This window comes from Castor canadensis, chromosome 17 (genome assembly GCF_047511655.1).
Source record: "Castor canadensis chromosome 17, mCasCan1.hap1v2, whole genome shotgun sequence".
Lineage (NCBI taxonomy): Eukaryota > Metazoa > Chordata > Mammalia > Rodentia > Castoridae > Castor > Castor canadensis.
Genome location: NC_133402.1, coordinates 2667895 through 2688480, shown reverse-complemented (window position 1 = coordinate 2688480; position 20586 = coordinate 2667895). Strand labels below are relative to the sequence as shown.

The 20586-nt window shown below is 53.9% G+C and overlaps 2 protein-coding genes and 4 non-coding genes across 10 annotated transcripts in view; 1 reads left to right on the top strand and 5 right to left on the bottom strand.

The window, feature by feature from the left end:
- Window positions 1-3224: 3224 nt before the first annotated feature.
- Window positions 3225-3297, top strand: Trnak-cuu (transfer RNA lysine (anticodon CUU)). The gene has a single exon. It is a non-coding gene; the product is annotated as a tRNA-Lys (tRNA).
- A 2897-nt stretch (window positions 3298-6194) lies between these two features.
- Window positions 6195-6266, bottom strand: Trnap-ugg (transfer RNA proline (anticodon UGG)). Its single transcript has one exon. It is a non-coding gene; the product is annotated as a tRNA-Pro (tRNA).
- Window positions 6267-9642: 3376 nt separating this feature from the next.
- On the bottom strand, window positions 9643-9715 carry Trnar-ccu (transfer RNA arginine (anticodon CCU)). The gene has a single exon. It is a non-coding gene; the product is annotated as a tRNA-Arg (tRNA).
- Window positions 9716-11234: 1519 nt separating this feature from the next.
- On the bottom strand, window positions 11235-11307 carry Trnar-ccg (transfer RNA arginine (anticodon CCG)). The gene has a single exon. It is a non-coding gene; the product is annotated as a tRNA-Arg (tRNA).
- A 721-nt stretch (window positions 11308-12028) lies between these two features.
- Window positions 12029-17994, bottom strand: LOC109691702 (caspase-14-like). Of its 4 annotated transcripts, none has more exons than XM_020171869.2 (11): window positions 16814-17994; window positions 16586-16726; window positions 16302-16497; window positions 16095-16183; window positions 15111-15221; window positions 14812-14979; window positions 14311-14533; window positions 13882-13998; window positions 13430-13504; window positions 12820-12923; window positions 12029-12167 (listed from the first exon to the last, which is right to left on the bottom strand). In XM_020171869.2, exons 1-11 carry the CDS (start codon window positions 16886-16888, stop codon window positions 12054-12056), a joined length of 1413 nt encoding a protein of 470 aa, XP_020027458.2. In that variant the 5' UTR covers window positions 16889-17994; the 3' UTR covers window positions 12029-12053. The 4 variants fall into 4 exon arrangements, with proteins under 4 accessions (XP_020027458.2, XP_073915518.1, XP_020027459.2 ...); XM_074059417.1 differs by having other exon boundaries at window positions 16586-16656; window positions 17005-17067; XM_020171870.2 differs by lacking the exon at window positions 13430-13504.
- Window positions 17995-18105: 111 nt separating this feature from the next.
- Window positions 18106-20586, bottom strand: part of Znf213 (zinc finger protein 213) — a 34520-nt gene continuing 32039 nt past the window's right edge. Inside the window, exon 8 of one of the 2 annotated variants that reach the window (XM_074059416.1) lies at window positions 18106-19428. In XM_074059416.1, coding sequence (XP_073915517.1) covers window positions 18994-19428 — 435 coding nt within the window. In that variant the 3' untranslated portion in view covers window positions 18106-18993. Of the gene's footprint in view, window positions 19653-20586 lie in introns of both variants that reach the window. The other variant, XM_020171875.2, reaches the window with a different exon arrangement.

Here is a 20586-nt window from a genome sequence, read left to right as displayed (position 1 = left end):
AAGCGCCAACATTGGCCTTCCAGACTCCAGAAACATGGGTGCATCCTCCACACTAGTGTCTCTGCCAAGAAGAGAAATCTAGACTGCATCAAGCAAATAGAGGGTGGGAGATAGGTCACCAGGGCTCTTAACAAAAGGGACTTCTTGGCCTTTGGAGATTCTTCTTGCTTTAGATGTGACAGGTTCCAGATTCTATCCTTGGGATAGACCTCTTTCGCGGACATGGAGTATGGGGGCCTGGCCCCCCTTCCGAGAGGCCTAGGGTTTGAATGCTAAGTGTTGAGACAGCTAAGGGCTTAGGCTTGCTGGGCCAGGGTGTCACTCACAGGCACACAGACATGTGTGTCCCTCCAGGTGGGACTGGGCTCAGGGTACAGCTTCCTCCAGAATATTCTTCCCATCCCCCAAGCTCTGCTCCACCAGCATGAGCCCCCTCTGACTGCAGCCATTCTGTTGCTGGACCCAGGCAGGCAGGGTCCACGTTAGGAGATCCTGTGATCCCCAAAAGTGTGAAAGCACCATCGTAGTACTGACCACCTCGGGGTTATTTTAAATTTCTGAAGGAAACCCAGCACTCAGTACTCACATACTATACTCTGTGACTGCTGGCTCGTGGAGGCTCAGTTTCAACCATTTTCTTTTTCTTTTCTTTCTTCTGCTTTTTTTTTTTTTTTCTGTCTTCTTTCATTTTTCTTGTTTGAGATCAGGTCTCACTGTGTTGTCCAAACTGGTCTCAACTGCATCCTCCTGCCTTAGCCTTCCAAGTGCCGGGAAATGAAGACGTGTGCCGCCAAGCCTGCTTCCCAGTTTCATCTTTTTCATGGTACTATATTTTTGTAGAACTGGGTTTTTAGAGGTTTCTGTGATGAGGAAACAAGCACAGCACCAAATCTTTGGGGAATGGGAACTGAGAACCACAGTGTTCAGTTCAGCGCCAAGGATGGAGAAGCTGTACAGGGCTCAACAACCACGCACAGTCCAACAGGAAATGGTTTCGGTTGCTCACAGCCAAAGTAAGAATATCATGCTTTCAAAAAGGTGTTGTAGGTACTAATTTTGACTGCAGGGTTTTTGGTTTTTGTTTTTTTCTGGTGGTACCAGGGTTTGAAATCAGGGCCTCATGCTTGCAAGGTAGGTACTTTTAAGACTTGAGCTATACCCCACACTGAAAACAGTATTTTCTTTTTGTAAATTCATGTCTGCTCTAAAATATTTATCTACTCACACTTTGTTGGTGAAAAAAATCAAGTGTCAGTCCTAGCAGATGCTTCATGTACATTCGTAGGAAGCATTAACTACAATTTACACGAGCAAGAATTTTGTAATCCTGATGGGATTACTCCTGTAATCCCAGCCATGGGGAGACTGAGGCAGGAGGATCAAGAGTTTAAGCCAATCTGGACTATATAGTAAGACCCTGTCTCAAGAAAAAAGAAAGAAAGAGAGAGAGAGAGAGAGAGAGAGAGAGAGAGAGAGAGAGAGAGAGAGAGAGAAAGAAGGAAAAGAATTTTAGAATTTTACAACAAAGTTATAAAATGCTGGTTTAATTTTGTATACTTAATTGTTTTTAATTAATTTTTTTTCTTTTGCAGTGCTAGGGTTTGAACTCAGGGCCTATACCTTGAGCCACTCCACCAGCCCTTTTTTGTAATTTTTTGGTTTTTGCCTTTTGAGACAGGGTCTTGTGAACTGTTTGCCCAAGCTAGCTTTGAACCTCGATCCTCCTGATCTCTGCCTCCTGAATAGCTAGTATTATAGGCTCAAGCCACCAGTGCCCAGCTCTTTAGCTATTTCTTTTACCCTAAAGGCTCCAAGAAAAAAAAAAAAAAAACCCTACTGAAACTGTGAAAACTCCCTGAACCCTGAACAGTGAATAACAAAGTTCAGAGACCTGGAGTCCAAAGGGGTCCAGAGAAGGGGACATGTCAAGTTTCATTTGTGCTTTTCAGAGAAGTCATGATAGAGTTCCTTGCAGGTATCGATCATGTACTGTTTGAAGCCATTAATTAATGATTAACTGACGAAATGTCTTCCCTGGTTCCATTTCATCTTTGGAAGGACCCATGTATGGCCCCTTTTCCCCTTCAAAAGTACCTGCCAAATGTGGGGCTCAAACCCGCAACCCTGAGATTAAGAGTGCCATACTCTAGCAACTGAGCTAGCCAGACAATGCAACTGCCTCTTTCCTGCCCTTCTATCTAGCCCGAAGGCAGGCATTGCCAAAGATGACAAAGGTGAGTGTGGGTCCAGAGAGCTAGGAAGAAGTGGCCACTGAACCTGAGTGGCAACTGCTTTGCGTCCACTAGGGGACTCCCAGCATCTAGGATCCCTCCTCCTCCACATCCAGCGCCCCGCTAGCTGTCAGCAGTGTGAATCCTTTCACCCCAGAGTTGTGCAGTCCCCCCTCCCATTAGGTGGAATTTTTACCCTGGGGACGTTAGTTTCAGCTCTGGTCAGGACCTCCTTGAAAGTCCTGCAAGTGGCAGGAATCCAATGGCAACCTTGGGTGATCAATCCTGCAACAGGAACCCGGGCATGTTCACCTTCTCGCAGGAGTGCAGTTTGGCTCTGATACGCCTCCCCTCTTTCCCTTTTAACCCAGCCAGGTAGATGGACCCTCAGGGCCAGACCACCCCTAATCTCAAAGTCCTGAATTGGAGCCCCAGATTAGGTAGTTTGGGGAGACAGGCCGTGCTCTACCCACCTCTCTCTCCAGAGGAGGGCTGCAGAAGGCAGCTGGCCTGTGTTGCCTCAGTTAGTGACTAGGGTGGAGGTCACAGGGCCCTAGGACCCCTACCCACCTGAGCCATGCCTCATGAACTAGACCCTTCGACTTTGACACAGTTTCTCCTCACTTCCCCTTTCACTTCCTGGGATCTGAATAGAAACTACAAGGGCCACTCCGACCTGCGACCCAGTGCCCAGCGACACACTACGAAGGCCCTGCATGACTCCAGACACTGATGGTGGACACAGTGGACTTTGACCCAAAGTAACTATTACTGCGTGGGCTGGTGACGACACAGTTCCCAGCCCAGTTTGCGGATCCTCGTCTCGGACCGGGCATGGAGGTCCCCTATGTCGGGGATCCCCTGCGGGGTTGGCTTGGGTGGTTTCCGTGCGCAGCGGGGGGAGCAACACCAATGGTTGACAAATCTGCATCTGCATTTTCCCTGATCATCTTCATCATCAACAATCAAAGATTGACAAGCTCACTTGTAGTTGCCCAGCTAGCTCAGTCGGTAGAGCATGAGACTCTTAATCTCAGGGTCGTGGGTTCGAGCCCCACGTTGGGTGGCCTTTTTACTGCGAAGCAATGTTGACATTCTGTGTTTGTTGAGAGTGTAGGACCTGCAAAGACCAAGGTGGCCAGCTCCTGCCATGCTGCAGCCTGTTGTTGTACACCACCAGCTCGCCAAAGCTCCCCTTAGGCTGGATTCGCCCACCATTCCTCTGGAGTGATGGCAGCTATAGGAAAATATTCACATGGGGATTTGAATCCAGCTACTACTGGTTAAAGCCCACGCAATAATAGTTACTTTGATTTAGTTTGTCAGTCCATCCAAATTCATCAAAAGCGATTTCTGCTTGGTGTTTTATTTTGGGGGAGAGTGGTCACGCCAGTGCATCACTCCATGCCACAATTAAACCAGTAAAATTGCCACAGTGCAGCCTCCAACTACTACCTGAAAGTTAGTTCAGGGATTAACCAAACCCCAGGATTCACCCCTTAAAAGCAGGGCTCACCCGGGACTTGAACCTAGACCAACCAGCCAACTGACATAAAACTCCCTTATTATCTTTTGTTAGTTTAACCAGGCTCCGCCCTCATTCTGCCTTGCTGGTCGGCAACTGTCCCGCTTTCTTTACCATGAATTGTCTGTTGTATAACAAGGAAAGACTTGATTCTGTCCCCCATGCTTGGGGGCAAATTTGGGGGGGGGGTCCAACATTGCCATACTCCAGATTCCAAGTGAGGAAATTCGTGGTCAGGGTCACACTCTTCTCTGCCCCAGTGAAACCGAAATCATCACTTTTGGGAAGCACCCCAAATCTTTCTTCCATCACCTGGCTAAGGGTTGGGTCAGGGCCTGGATTCCCCCCAAGGCTTCTTGGGCTCACAGAGGCGCTCAGGTAACACAGCCTCCTCCAGGACTACACACTGGAAAAACCCGATCTAGTCTGCTCCAGGTCTGACCAGTCCCGCTGCTTCTTAGGGGGTGCTCCACCTCCAAGGCTGCTCAGCCTGGGATCCCAGCAGTAGTCTCTGAAGTCTCACTCCCACTCCCGAGCCACTTCATCCTGCCCCTGGGCACAGAGACCTAGCTTCGGTGTCCAACCCTTTCACTGGAGCTTGGGCAGCAGCAGGGAAGGACTTGGGATGGCAGGGGAGTTAAGAGAAGGAAATTAGGAAGCCCTCACAGGAGGCATCCATGATCTGGGTCAATTTCCCTGTCCTCAGCTGCCCAAACCTGGACACCCAGCCTCAGTGTCCAGGCCAGATCTAGCCACTGGGATCCAGCTGGAATCTGGGTCCACTGTATACTGGGCCTGTCTCCCTTCTGACTCCTCATATCTGCTGGAGACTCCATCTATTTAATAGTATGACCAGAAAGGCAAACTGTGGCTCCTTTGGGCCCAGCTGAGAAATAAGACCTCCTCCCCATGGATCTTCTCCACAGTGCAGGTTCGGATCCTGGACTGCTGGCTTTGCATTCACTGGACAAATGGTGACTGAGCCTAGCTGGAGCCAGACTGGCTGACGGCTGTGTGTGCAGGTGCACCTGTGGGGAGGGGATTAGGCATGAAGAAGGGACCCCACAGATTCCAAGTGGAACTCTCCAGCTAGCAGACAGTCAATAATAGCTTCCCCATAAGGAGCTGAGTCTTCAGATGTCTTGGCCCCAGGAGAAGAAGGCACTGTCAGGGAGCCTCAGGGTCAGGTGAGGCCTCCCCAGGTAACCTAATGGGTTCTGGGTTCTGTGCAAGAGACCCACCCAGCTGTGCTTAGAGGCTAGTCAGAAGGTACTAAAGGGGACCCAGAACATAGGACCCTGAGATGAGAGAAACTCAGGTCAGAGACAAGACCCGCTGATGCTGTCATAACTGTCCTGGAGCTCTGGCCCTGCACTCAGCTGTGCTGGCAAAGGAATGATTCACAGGCCTTGGGACTCTGGGATTCAGATGGGGTCAATCTTCCCAGCTGGGGAGCCCCCAAAGTTTCTGCTCAAACCCTCAGTCCTGTATTAAGTGCATTTTCTTTTTTGTATTCCCCATTGTCATGCTTTGACATCCGGGGTCTTGCCAGTCTTTGAGGGGCGGCCTAGAGACAGCAAGGCTCCTCTGCCATTGGGCATTCCAGAGCCCACACCCCGACCACCTCCTTACTCACACTCTGGCCCAGTAGCTCCTGTCCTAGTCACCCAGGGCCAGGTACCCGACAGCTAGGGACAGACCGAACGCCCAGACCCCGCTGACATTATTCAAAGTAGCCAACCCTGGGCCTGAGCTGTTCCTTCCATGACAACCACGATCCAGGCTTCCTGCCTCTGCCACACGTTCAGATATGGTCACCCATGGTACCCTGCCGCCTCCTCTTGGAAACTGTGAGCCACAAAGTACCTTTTCACCACACCCGAATAATAATAATAAATCTTACTAAAATGGTAGCAGGTGGTGGAAGAGGCCGCCGCCTGAGCTCGGTCCTCTGCGCTCGCATGGCGCCGCTGGCCTCGGCAGCCCCAGCGCAGGGTGCAGAGCCTCCCGTCCTCGGGCCGCCACGGTTTCCTCCTCTGGGCCAGGGGAGGGCGCGTCTGGCGCCCCTCGAGATGCAAAAGGACATCTGAAAACGTGGGCTCAGCCGGGATGTGGACTTAGGACATCCAAGGGAAAATTGCACATCCAGAGCAAGTGCCACCTCCGGCCCCGCGATGGCCTGGCACACCTCACGGACATTCCGCAGACAGGTGTGGCGGAGGTGGGTACCTTCCTCCGGGGTCCCTCGAACAGAGTCACACGCCTTTTCTCTGGGCTCCGTTCCTCCAGCCCCACCCAAACTCTGAGGTTCAAGCCTCAGGTCAGGGGGGGCCTTGAATACGACCGGGCAACAGGGAGCTGGCAGAACCGAGGAGGGAACAGGCGGCCGGGCCCGGCTCTGAAAACACGAAGTTATCAAAAAAAGAAAAAAAAAAAGCGGGCTCGTCCGGGATTTGAACCCGGGACCTCTCGCACCCAAAGCGAGAATCATACCCCTAGACCAACGAGCCGGCACGCTGGGACGCGCTGACGCCGCTCCTTGGAGGCCGGCGCCGAGGCTCCGCCCTGCCGGCGACAGCTGCGGGAGTTTGCGCTGGCAGCTTCCGTGTTGGTGCCAGCCAGCCAGCGCCGCGGGGACATGCCCGAGAGAATGTCCCGGCCCCGGGCCCAGGGACAAGGGGCCGCCTCTCTCCGGAGCGGACTCTGTGAAGCCTTGCGTGAGCGTGGGGATCTCATTCCCCAGCCCAGAAACTTCACCCCAAGTGGGACCCAGGTCCGGGACCCCGAGGGTAAGAAGGGCACTGTCGACTCCCACCTGCAGGCCCTGAGAACCTAGCACCCCAGGAACAGTCGGGGTCCCGCACAGACCCCGCGGCTCCTGTCCTCCACCAAGTCCTCTCTGGCCTGGGCCGGGCGCAGGTGAGCTCGGCCCAGATACACAAGTCAGAGCTCGGCCCAGGCTTTCTGAGACCCCGCTCTGTCCTTTCCTCTCTGCTTAGTGAAACTCTGTCCTTTTCCTTAAAAAAAAAAATAAAAGCTGGGGTCAGGCTTCGTTTCTTCCCAAACCTGCGACTGCACGAGCTGGAATCCTGGGAAAGGAGAAGGTCCCCTGGCCTGTCCCAGGGCGAGACCCTCCTTGTGTCCTAGCTCAGTCTTAGTGGCTGTAGCGTCGGGCGTGCAGTTTTGTGGGTGTGATTTCCAGCCAAGCAGGGATCGGTGAACCCGCATTTCAGACCTCCTCCAGGTGAGAGTTTGTTGCTGGCTCAGGTGACATTGACAATACAAGATCCACCAAGCAGTGGGACACAAAATCCCTCCAGAGCTTCTTGTTCTTGTCTCATTAATTTATATATTTTTTAACTTGGAAATTTACATAAATTATATATGTGGAATTTACGTGAAAGTACAGTAGCAGAGCATTCAGGACCTTGTCTGAGGCATAGTCCCAGAAATTGGGGGATGGGGGGAGACTCCACTTCAGGGAACTTCCTGGAAATTCCTGTGATCCAGGCAATCAATGGCTGATCAGGTCACATCAAGAAGCATTTTCTACTTAGGAGATTGAGTCTCAGCTCTAGAAAATCATGTCCAGAGACCCAAGGATATTTTGTGGCCACCCTAAGCTGCTCTTGCTAAAAATCAAATGCAGAATCCAATCCTGCATGTTGCAGAATGACAATGTAAATTGAAATTGCAGCCTTAGGAAATCTTTTGTGGTCTTAACTGGGAAGGAGTGGGGCCAAATGTTTGGACGCCTCAGGGTGGATGCAAGGTGAAACTTGAAAGTCAGTCACCCACTCTGACTATCACCTGCCACCCGAGGAAACCAGCATCCTTGTGGTGAGTAACCTGAGATCAGCTCACCTGGAGCAGCCATCTTGGAGGAGATGCCAGTTCTCAAAGACCACACCAACCACCCTGGTTACCATTTGACCCATAGGAGGGTGATACAGATACAAAGCTGAAGTTGGAGAAGCAGTTTATTCACACACACGCAAGTTCTTCTCACTTATGCCAGGATTCATGGCAATGGTTCACAGGGTTAAGGTGAGAACACCAGGATGTGATTTTGTGTCTGGTGAATTTACTGATCACGGTGCACTTCCCAAAGAGCCTGTGCTTAGTCACTCTCTGCCACTGAACTTGGCCCTACCAGGTCTCTTCTTGCTTGGCCCAAAATTGAATTCATTAGTGGCCTATGTTAATGAGATTGAAGTAACAGAATGTCTCTGGTCTCAGGTACAGAAAGGAATCCACAAACTTAGTGAGATAAATATTGGAGTGAGCTGGGTTTGTAGCTAAGTGGTAGAGTGCCTGCCTAGCCTGCACAGGCCCTGCAGCACCACAGAAAGAAAGAAAGGAAGGGAAAGAAGGAAAGAAAGAATAGAAAGGAAGGAAGGAAGGAAGAGAGAGAGAGAGAGAGAGAGAAAGGTTGGAGTGAGCCTGTGTACTTCCAACAGCCCAGTAGGAAGATCTGAAGGACATCCAGAAAAAAATTGGTCAGAAAAAAGCACCAGCATCCTTAAGTAGGTCTGCAGGCTGTGTATGATGGTAAAAGGTAATGCCATGCACAGGAGGCCCCCGACTTTAGTGGAGAAGTGCAAGGATCAAGGCTGCAGTGGGGGGGGGGGGACAGGAGAGTCCCAGTTATTTTGTTTGGTGGTGGTGCTGGTGGTACTGGAATTTGAACTCAGGGTCTGCTTGCTAGGCAGGCACCCTATCACTGGAGCCACACTCCCAGCAACTGCACTTATTTTTGTTTTTTAAAAAAATCATTTTTATTACTACATAATAGTTGTACAGGGGGTTTTGTTGTGACATTTGCCAATAGTCATACAATGTAACCCAGTTTGATCTTTCCCCCTACTCTGGGTAGGCCTGGTGGCTTATAACTGTAATCTCAGCACTCTGGGAAGTTGGGGTACAATAGTAAGCTTTTGTTTTGTTTTGTCTGCAGTACTTGGGTTTGCTCCATGGCTTGAGCGGCACCCCCAACCTGAGAATAGTGAGTTTGAAGCTGGCCTGGGCTACACTGTGGGAGACTGTCTTTAAAAAAGGAACTGTGAGACCTGGCAGAATGGCTGAAGTGGTACAGCACCTGCCTAGCCAGCATGAGGCCATGAGTTCAGAAAAAAACAAGGAAAAGAAAGAAAGCTGAAGAAAGGAGCTGTTCTTTTACCTGTCCGTGTGATATGACAGAGCTCCAGCTCTGGCCCCCTGCAGCACACGGTATGAGAAGCTTCTGGTTTCAGGAATTTTTATCTCAAGGATGAAGTCAAGTATTGAATGGATTTAAAAAGGAAAACATTATTACAGACTATTTCAAACACATATCAGAGCAGAGTTCCTCTAAACACACCTTATCAACACACGGGCGAACTTTGTTTACATCTTCACCCAGCCCATGATTTTTTTAAAAATTGTTTGTTTGTTTGCTTATATTATTGTGTGATGGTGGAGATGGAACCCATGGCCCTGCACCTGGATGAGCCCTGTACCAGCTGGCTATCTCCCCACACCCAACCTATGATTTTTTAAAGCAAACCAGTTCTGTAATTTAATTTCCGAATAATTGTGTGTTTAGGAAAGAGAGAGACTTTGTAAACCATATGGAACCACAGTACAAGTGCATGCCTAAGAAGTGAACAATGGGTGTTTGTTTGTATCAAGTAGAATGAATGGTTCAGTGTAAAGGACAGAAGCAGACTTTTGTGAAAGCTGAAAACATGCACTCCTTATCTGAAAATAACGTTTTAACGTTGCCTTTCGGCTTCTTCAAAAACCCCGCGTTGCCTTAATCGATGCTTCGCCGCTGGGGGGCGCCGTAGGGTTAGCAATACTAACTGCATTGCGCTTTCTCCAAGGAGGCCTAAAACGCAACCCTCTTACCCCGGGTGGGACTCGAACCCACAATCCCTGGCTTAGGAGGCCAATGCCTTATCCATTAGGCCACCGGGGCTAACGAGGAGGCGCGTGTACGGGTCTTGAACCAGTCCGTCTGCCGCCTCCGCGAGGCTCCTGCGGGAGTCTGCAGTTTTGCCCGCGCGACCCCGACCCTTCTCGCGTCCCTTCATGTCGGTTCTCGGTCCCAGCTCCCTCTTGGATGCCACCGTCACCCCGAACATCCCGGGATACAGAAGTAACCACGCTAGTGGAGACGACGCTCAAAGACATGGGGCACTGGGTTTTTATCTCGGCTCGTTGATAAAGGGGACATGCGTCTTGTGTGGGGTGCAGAGGATCCCGGATTCAACTCCTGGATGAGCCCTTTAATATCAGGCTCGGTAGTAGGGGAAATGTGATTGTGATGCAGGGATCGGGGCGGGGTATACGCTGTCTGCAATCGGCATTTCCCACTCCGGAAAGAGTGTCCCCTGTGCGTGCGGAGCACGGAGGTCTGTCCTGGTCCTCCTCTCCCACTGTCCCTAGACCAAACGTTACTCGTCTCCACCCTCTCTTCCTTCCTTCCTTCCTTCTTTCCTTCTTTGTTCTCTCTCTCTCTCTCTCTCTTTTTTTTTTTTTTTTGGTTTTATCTTTTAAAAAAATTTTTTTATTCATTTAGTCACGTGTGCATACATTGTTTGGGTCATTTCGCCCTCCTGCCCCCGCCCCCATCGTTCCTCTTGAAGTAGTAATCTACTACAGTTGGCTCAGCCAGTCTCAGGGCTGGGGGTTCGCGCCTTATCACCGTCGTGTCACTGTTTTCCCTCTCCTCTGGGTTTTTAGCGTCGTGAAGTTGGCCCTCCATACATTTACCGCGCCTTACTTAACCACTGAAACGTCACAGAAACGTGAAGGGAGAAGGGACTCCGCACGGCCCAGGTCACCTGCGCTGCTCTTGCGAACTCGCCTTCGCCCCCGCCTTGCCGGGCCGGGAGGACAGCGCTGCACCTTGATTGTCCCTTGGACAGAACTCAAGGTCAGCAATTAGGAAATTGTTTCCAGGTGACATGTCAACTCAATCCCGGACATACTCTTCTGTTTAAAACTTTAAATGTGGATGTTTACATTAGTAATTTTCATCGTAAGAAATCTAGACTATTGTTCACGTGTTTTAGATCTGCGCAGATATAAATGTGCTGTTCTGACCATTTCCAAGTGTACCACAGAGTGGTCAGTGCCATTAATTACATTCACAATTATGTGCAAATATCATATAGCCTATTAGATTTTTGAGTGCACATGGCCTTTGAGTCCCCGTGGGGTCACTAAGTACCCCACCCCAGGCAATCCAATCCGCGCCTGTCAGTTTTCATGGAATAGCTGGCAGGGTTTGGCTTCATTCTGCAGAACGCCTTTGTTGAGCCAGCATCTCGAGTGGCACCAGGCTGCAGCCGTGAGTCTGAGCTGAGCGACTGCAGGTGAGGGACGGTGTCCGAGGGTCCCCGGGGCGAGCGACCCATGCAGCTGGAGCGTCCCAGGCGTGGGCAGGGAGCGTAGGCAAACTTTCAAAAGGAGTTGGAAAAGAAGCTTGGCAGCGACCACGAAGGGACTCGAACCCCCAATCTTCTGATCCGGAATCAGACGCCTTATCCATTAGGCCACGCGGCCCCACATCTGCCCACCCTCTTGCTTTCTCTATAGGCAGAAGCTCACTTGGGCGCCTGCGCGGCGTGCCGAGACGCGCATGCCTAGGATGGAGAGAAACCCCGCCTCTTCCACAGCTGCGCTTTTCCGCGGGGCTGGGAGGAAGCGGCCGAACCTGGGACTGCGAGTTCGGGTCTCGGGGAGCCACCGGCCGCCCCACAGCTCCTTCCGCACACCTCGTCCTCCCCTGGCCGGCCGCCTGCGCACGGTCAGGCCGGCTCACCGCTCCCCGCGCCCGGCGCTCGCTCCATCACTTCACTGGTGATCTGCAATGGTCTCTTCAAGTCTCTGCGCACGACTTGACTCACCGACCGCCCGGAAGGTGAGGCTGTGACTCCAGCATTTCATGGCCCCAGCGCCTGGAGATTGGAGAGCGTGTGCGCAAGAGCATGGCTGGGCCGCCCCTTCCCAGGAGCCCTTGCCCCCTGGGCCTCTCTCAGAATATCCAGCCCAGCCCATGTTGAGCTCCTTAGTCCCGCACTCACGGCACAGGCCCCGTCCAGCCTCTGGTTTCCAGGGTCACAGCTGCACCCTTACCAAGGGCCATGGCTTTTTTACATCCATTCTCACCTGTTTCACAGATGTCTGAGAGCGAGCAGGCAATGACCGGAGCACAGTGATCAACAGATATTTATTGCACGCCATCTAAATACCCATGCTCAAGCTGCCGGGCCTCTGTCGAGGAAGCCGAGTTGGGGGTAGCAAGGTCTTCAGGCCTGCAGGCAGAGTCTGCGCCGGAGCGAGCTGCGGATCTCCAGGCAGGCCTTGCGGGGGTCATCGCAGTCGGGTCCCAGCACGTCCAGCTCACACACCCTCCTGTTGACCTGAGGGGCCACACTCAGTCTGCGTCCAGAACGCTAGACCACGTGGGGCTCAGCCTGGCACCCACTGCAGCCCTTGCCTGCTGTTTTGTAAGGCCTAAAATTTCAAGTGATACTTTCACGTCTTCAAGCCTCACACTACCCCAAAGACCTGACATGTGTTCCATGCTCTGACCACAAAAAAAAAAAAGCCCCCCAGCCTTTTGGTCCCCTATCAGCCAAACCAGCTGCACCCACCTCAACCTCAACATAACTGGTTTCACCTCCCTGCCAGCCTGAAAATCTATTCAAATAAGCCAGTCCCATTCTCTGCAGGAATCTGGGGGCACCTCACCCTCTTGTCTTTACAAAGCTTGCCTCCCCAAGTCCATGCAGGTCCTACTGCTTCCCAGTGCACACCCCCCCCCCACACACACACAGGGACCCTATGTGGCATTCATTGTCCTCCTCCCCCAGAGTTTAGCATGTGAGTAAATCTGCTATTGATCGTATTTGACCAGTGCCAGGTGTTAGGTGTTTGATCATGTACTGTGAGGACAGGGAAGCTCTCCTTCACCGGTAGGGTTAAGGGGAGATGATCAGAACACCAGGGCTGGGAGAAGGAAGGGCCAATCCAGCCCCTCTCTCCTGATCATGTGTCCCCACACTCCCACACCTCTGTCAGCAGGTCCAGAATGTCTCCTCCAGGCTTAGCTCTGACGACGTCCACCAGTGTCTGGATGAAGTCTGATCCCTTCTCATCCCGATAGGCCACACAGCCTAGATCAAGGCACGAAGGCCAGAGAGTCAGAGTCAGGCCCCTGCCCTTTGCCTCTGAACCCCCAGGGGCTTACTGTGGGTAGAAGAAGAGGACAGCAGGTAGAGAGGATCCCGGGGATCAAACTAGAGAACAGAGGAGAGGGCAGGGTCTTCTTGCATCTGGAAGTTGATGCTGATGTTTGCAGTGTGAATATATGAATAGATTCAATATTAAACAAACATTTACTGTGGACCTAGTAGGTGCCTGGTACTGGACAGGGTCTGAGGCCAACAGACATACCTGTTCTGCCCTTCTAGAACTTAGAACCTGGAGGAAACAATGCCCCTGATGTGCTTGGCACAGTTAGCACTTAATACTACTAATACAAATCATAAATTATGGAAGGAAGATGCTTAACTGCAACAAGGCTGGTGCCTCCGTGCCTGAACCTCATGCCTTGTCTGTCCCTATGGCCACTCCAGATCTTAGGGTGGGAATCTGTGTCAGAGTAATCCCCACTTATTACCCTCGGTGGCTGCATAGATGGTCAGGATGTCTGCATGGTCACACCTCCCTGAAGTGGAGTCCTGGGAGAGGCTATCTGCAAGAAGTCAACTCCAATTACCAGCATCTTAGGACTCCACCAGCCCCAAGGTCTCCCCATCTCTGGTAGCACAGGGCAGTGGAAAGAGTGCAGGGCAGGGAAGACAGAAGTCCAAAGTTCAGTCCTGCTGCTTACCGGCCATGTGACCTCAAAGAAGCTAGTTCACTTTTCCAACTCAATGTTGTCAATCAGGGGAAGCAGCCCCAGCTTCCCAAAGGCCATTGTGGTTTAGAAAGTCTTTCCTCCCTTCATCATGGTAAGGTAAGGTTGGAGGTGGCAGCAGGACCCCAGTGGAGAGCCCTAGAAATGCTCTCTGGACGGTTCCCACCACCAGCTCTGCCAAGCGTATATTCTGGAAGGAAGGCAGGACCCACCTTGGGTGTTAACATAGACCTGGAGGACATCTGCCTGTGTAGGGATGGTTGGAGGTGCCCGCAGCCAGCGCCAGTACCAGGGAAGAGCTGTTGGCCCTACACCAGGGTCCCTCTTCCCTGAGGAAGGAATATATTTCACTCAGTGGGTACCTGGGAATGATTCCAGGCATCCACACCCCATGTGAACAGTGAGGTCAAGGTGAAAACCCAGCTGCCAGAGCTCTGACACAGACCTGCCAAACTGGAAACATTAGGAGCACTGAATGACCGGGGCTCAAGTCTGTGGACTTGACTAGTTGGTGAGAGAGGGGGCAGGGAAGGGCCAGGGCTCCAGCTTTCTGGAGGAGGTAGACAGCAAGTGTGGGAGGCTGAGGGCTGGCAGAGGAAAGTCAGAGCAGGAGGAGGTCAGCTGTCGGCAGGGCAGCTTACCCCCTCTGCAGGCCTGAAGCAGGAAGATCTTGGGGTGACCCTTCAGCACCCGGCAGCAGCTCAGCTCCTGCACCAGCACCTCTGGCTGTACCTCTTGCCCATCAGCCCCCAGCAGCTGTCCCCGTGGTCCCCCATGAGCCATCAAGGCCACAAGTGCACAGCTCACAGGGACCCTGTGGGTGTCCAGCCTCTCCTGGAACTGAGCCAGCTCCTCCTGGAATGCCTGGAATGGGGACACAGCCACCTAGCCCTAGCCATCCCCTGGCCCTGGCTATTCCCTGAAGGGCTGAGAGGGCTTCTTTAGCCTCTGGTCTGAAGGCCAGACTTCTGGTGGCAGGGACATGACTGCCGCAGTCATACAGCAGGGAGGAAGGAGGCAAGACTTTTGGGTGCACATCCTGCCTGTGAGGTAGGAGAGACCTAGGAGGGAGGGCCCAGGATCCTAGGGAAGGAGCTGCCCTTCTTTCTAAGAATCACCAGAGGTCCTGATCGTCCCTTTACCTGAGCTGTAGGGTCTATCCTCAGGGTGACTTTGAAGCCCAGGGCCTGGCACAGGTCCCCCAGTGCTGCCACATCATGCTGTGTCCCAGGCCTGTCTCTGGTCACAGCCAGGAAGAGGGCGGCCCTGGCCCCACACAGGTCATACTGAGCACTGGGACCAGGGTCTGGCTGCGGACAGGGTTAAGGCACAAAGTAGTCTGAGGGCCTCACAGCTACTGGCCTCCCTGGCCTGGTCTCCCTCAGCCTGTTTCACCTGCAACTGTGGGCACGTGATTGGACTCCCACACTGTACCCCTCACCTCGGGCCTCTGGGGCTCCACACTTCCCAGGCACAGTGCCCCCCGCAAGGAGCTTCGAAGGACTGGGCAGAAGGTGTCCCCAGAAGACTCTTCAGCTATCCTGCAGAAGAACTGAAAGGGTGGGGCCCAAGGCCACTTGAGGGCTGCCCTGGGAAGAAGGGAGAGGGGCTGCGACCCATGCAGGCCACCAGGCCCCTGGCACCAGAGAAAGACTCAGCAGGCTGACAGCTATTACTGGCCCTTTGGAGTCACCTTTCAGAGGGAGGGAGGAAAAGGGGGAAGGAGATGGGGAGGGCAGGAGGGACCTAAGCAAGACCCAAACTCTGGCTCAAACTCAAGCTCATTGAATTCCCTGGACATGGATGGCCTCAAGTGGACAGTGGCCTGAGGGATCAGTGTGCACAGAGGCAGGACCTCCCTGGAGCAGGGCAGACCTGTGGAGGAAGGCTCCCAGAGTGAGGATCAGGTGCTAGGCTGGAAGAGCCATGGAGCAGAGCTGAGGCCCACACCCCTCTCCTCGACCACCCAACTGCCCCTTGAGAACTTCAGACCTTGGGAGTAGACCTGGGCCCAGCCCCAGCCCCAGAGTCCCACAGTCTAACAGAACAGCAGTCAGTGCTTGCATAGGTATCAAAAGGGATGGCTGGAAGTACCAAGGTGGACATGAGAAGCACAAGGAAGGGCATCACTAACAACCTAGAAGGGACCGTGAGACTGGCAAGGACAACAAGGGAAGGCATGCCACAGACAGGGTACAGCTTGGTTAAAGGCAGGGATTTGGGAGGCAATCTGGAGTCTGGGGGGGATCCCATTTGGGATTGGGGATATGCCCTGGGGGGTCACACTGTGTGTGTAGATGATAAAAGCTTATAGAATAAATGGGTGGGCAGTGTGAATGAATTTAACTGGAAATAGGTCAGAAGGGTACACTGGAGTCAGGGGAGATACAGGACCAAATCCCCACTCTCCCTCTGGGGCCCCCACCTCTGTCAGCAGCTGCAGGAGGGACCAATGAGGACAGCGGCCACAGATTTCCCCCAGGCCAGTGAGGAAGTCTCCAGGCTCCTGAGCATCTGGTGGGAAAGTGGTGCAGGAGCAGCGTGTTGCCAGGAAGGAGGCTCCCAGCTCTCCTCCCTGCCCTATGTCCCTTCTTTGCCCTCCCACAACTGGTGTCCCTGCCCAGCCACTCACCCCCAGAGCCACTAGAAAGCAGGAGGAAGACTTTGGGGCAGCCCCGAAGGGTCTTGCAGTGACTCAGCTCCTGGATCAGTAGCTGTGGCTGCCTAAGCTGCCTACTGGGGGCCACCAAGGCCACAAGGGCACATCCCATAGGGCTCCCATGGGCATCCAGCTGCTCCCGGAACAAAATCAGCTCTTCATGAAAGTTCTATGGGCAAGAGCCAAGGCCTGGCCTGAGTCCAGGAGGCCTCATCTGAGGTGGGGTTGGGAGGTAAGAGTGAGGAATGAGGGCTCACCTGGACCGAGACTTCCCTCTTCTTGCAATTTTCAAATCCCAAGGCCTGGAACACACCATCCAGGGCAGCGACTGTAGCAGCAGACGCCCCAGGGCTGCTGAGTATCAGGGCTACCCTTAGACCCTGAATGCTGTACTTTCCCTGGGGAGGTAAGGCCAGAGCTTGTCTGGGCTGGAGCTAAACTGGGTGGGGGAATGGGCTGGGCCAGATGGAGTCTACCACCACTACCTTTCTCCCCAGGCTGTCCTGAGCATCTGCCAACTGTGCAGCCACCTGCAGGGTTCCAGCCACCAGGAAGGACATGAAGGCCAGGTGGGGCTTCCTCCAAGAACAGAGCTCACCCGGCCGTGTCTCCTAGCACCTTGGGACCTGAGCCTTGCCCTTTCCACAAGCTGCCTCCTATGGACTCAGTTTATTACCTGAGCTGGACTCTGCCCCTCTCTGGAACACTAGGCTGCTCTCCCTCCAGCCTGGTTCCCTTCTCTGGCTCTAGCCAGTGACTTTCTGGCTGGCACTGATGTGCCCCCACCTGAGTCGGGAACCCATGTCCAATCCTATTCTTAGCTCTTGGCACACACTCCTATCTGATCTTGTTACCCTTGAGTGTCTCCCCTGGAGACAGCCACCAGCACTAAAAATGTTATACTGCCCCCACCACACTTACACACACACACACAGACACACACACGGGCATGTACACCACAGCACCAAGCCCCTCAGAGGCAGAAACTGCCAGCTAGACTCAGCCTCGCCCACTGTGTGACCCTGGGTGCTTCATCTGAGAAATCGGACCTCTGTGACCACAGGATGATGGTGCCAGGTTGGGGGTTGGCTGAGGAACGGCCCTAGGGTAGACTGGCATGCACAGTCCAGTGAGTAAGGGACAAGAACATCTTGTCTCCCTCTGCTCCCACCTCTCCTCAGATGGGGACCCCCTGTGGCTGTCAGAAGGTGAACAGGAAGGTTCAGCATGGGTGGAAGGAGGGGTGGTACTCCAGTGACCACTGGCTCTGCTCAGGCACCACCAGCTGTGTGCACACCCCAGGCAGGGGGTGGGGTGGCTGGATGTCAAGGACTGGCTGGGAACTGAGGGTAGGGCCCCTTTTGACTCAGGCTCTTTCCTCTGAGAGGCTGGAGCAAGGGCAGCTGTAAGCTCTTGGTCCCACTGAGCAGCAGGAGTGTCCCAACACCTGACCAGGCCAGCCCCTCTTCAGCCCCTTACTCATTTCACCAGTGGGGGCAGAGGAGGGCCTGGCAAAGATCCCAAGTCTTGCTATGCTCCCCACCTCCTTCCAGGGCAGGGAGGGCAGGCCAGACCAGGGCTAGTGCTGGCTGACAGATGGGAGCCCCTGGGTACCTGGCTGCCTTTTAGGACCCAGACCTCCTCCAAGCCTAGGACGGGCCCCACCTGATGACGGCACACACCCTGAGCCCCCAGTATGACCAAGCCAAGAGGCCAGGAGGTAGCATTCCAGGTCCCCACCCACACAGCAGCCACCTAAAGAATGGACAGCCTGGGGGGAAGTTTCCAAGTTTATTCAAACCCTTCTGAGGCCTGCTGGGCTGAGCCCTTTTGAAGGTCCTGGTGATGAAAGTCTTCGATGCAGACAGAAACCTGGAATTCAGTATTCGCAGTCAGCAACAGAATGCTATGGAGTGCTAGTGTCAAGTACAACAAAGGCCACACCTCTGGAGAAGCTGCTCTCTAGGGCTGCCCTCCTGCCATTACTGCCACCTCCAACTGCACACTGGAAGGTAGGTGGCTCTTGGAGGCTAATGGCACAGCAATCTGTCGAGCAAAGGCAAACAGCTCCCCATGGCAAGGGCAGGACAGAACGGTCATGGCCTGGAAGTGCGGGGCAAGGAAAGGCAGAAAGCCCCTTTGGCCACACCAAGGACCCAGACTCTCATAGCTGTGGCCCCACTGTCCCTCCCAAAGCCCAGCAGCCCTCTGCAGGGGCTCCGAGGCCAGTCCTCCTCCCTCACTGAAAGGCACAGGTTGTCAGGGCAGAGGGCCTGGCCACCAACTCACCCGAAAAGGCAAGGAACAAAGAGCCTCCAGTGGGGCAAGACTGAGGGGTGCTGGGAAGAAACTCTAGGCCCTGCCTGAGTCTTCACACCACCTGCAGTCCCACCCAGGAAAGTGCTGATGCTTCCAGAAACTAGGGTGGCAGAGAAACTCGCAGCAAGAAAGGAGGAGGTAAGGTGTGTGGGGGGCGGGGGAATTTCCACTCCCCCGAGGGCAGGACAGATCCTGGGTACAGGCAGGCCAGTTCTGAGTGGGGTGCCCTGGGGTACCTCCAGCAGGTAGGCCAGGCAGTGGTGCAAGATGGGTGGAGAATCCCCCAGGAGCTCGAAAGAGGATGAGCACCCGCCTCGCTGGGTGACATTGGGTCCCCACTGGCAGGTCAGCCCACAGGCTGGGCCATCTTAGCGTGGAGGCTCTGGTGGGCGATGAGGTGCGCGCGCTGCTTGAAGCTCTTGTCGCACTCACCACAGCCAAACGGCCGCTCGCCGGTGTGCACACGCCGGTGGTCCAGCAGGTAGGAGCGCAGCGAGAAGCTCTTGCCACAGTCACTGCAGCCGAAGGGCTTCTCGCCGGTGTGGATGCGCTGGTGGTCCGCCAGGTAGGCGCTGCGGCTGAAGCTCTTGCCGCACTCGGAGCAGGAGAAGGGCTTCTCGCCAGTGTGCACACCCTGGTGGCGCACCAGGTCCGACGAGCTGCGGAAGCTCTTGTCACATTCGGAGCACTTGTGTGGCTTCTCGCCAGTGTGGGTGCGCTGGTGCCGTGCCAGGTCCGAGCCCCAGCGGAAGCGCTTCCCGCACTGTCCGCAGCTGTGCGGCTTCTCCGCAGCCAGGTCCTGGAACTGACGCTTGCGCGTGGGTGGCCGCCCCCGCCGTGCGCCCACCAGCCCTCTCAGGGCCGCCCCGGGCTGGTTCTCGCTCTCCCAGACTTCTGCCTCTTCATGGTTCCAGGACACAGTCACTTCGCTGCCCGCCTGGCCAACCAATGTTGTCACCGCCTCCTCTAGCCCGGTCCTTCCGCTCTGGCTTTTGAGCCCTAAACCTGCAAGGGCGAGGGAGGTCGTTTCAGTCCCACTTGGTTTTGGGGCTGGAGCTGAGGCCAGGAAGAAATGGAGCGTTGGGGAAAGTTCCCTGGCTTTGAGGTTAGGACTACCTGGCTCAGACAGGTGGAGCCTCAGTTTCCTCATCTATAAAATGGTATGATGATTAAAAAGCCTGCAGAGAAACAATTCTGAGTAAGCCTCAGGGAGTCCAGAGATGCCTGTGAGGTAGGGTCTCGGCCAGTTCCCTGGCCAATCTTGCTCTACTCTCCACAAGGGGATTCAGTGGTTCACTCCCAGAGGCCCCTGAACAGTCAGTTTAATTTTGTAAATTATTCAAACCTCACTGGCAAACACTGAGGCACCAAGATGGTGTCGCTGCTGGGGCCACTTCACTCCGCAGGCTCCAACTCTCCAAACTCAAGAACACATAGCAGCACTGGACAGGGAGGAAGTCCGGCCCACAGTGGGGTGGATAAATAAGCTATCCCAAATGCTACTGAGAAAAAGGCCTGCTTGGAGAGACACCCCCCACACCACATGGGTGGCTTCAAATGGTGGGGTGCAGGTGTGGGGGGCAGCCAAAGCTAGGGCTCTCCTTATCAACATCTCTGCAGCTGGCAGGCCACCGTGGCCTCCAACCCTGACTGAGTCCCACCTCGGTGCCTTCAGTGGTCATTGACTTCTCTTCATTAAGTCCCTCGGCCATGTGGATGAGGAACAATATTCCTGTGAACCAGCTTATGAAAATCAAATGACAAAAGGCCCTTACAAGCACTCAGCACAGGGCTGGCACCTCTTGGACACTTGTCACATAATACATACAGAGGCACAGAAAACTGAACATCAGCACAAGGAAGGAATCACACAAAGTTCTCAAAGAAACCTTGGAAAAGACCACTTTGGATCCAGCTAAGAAAAGGATGAGAGGGAAGA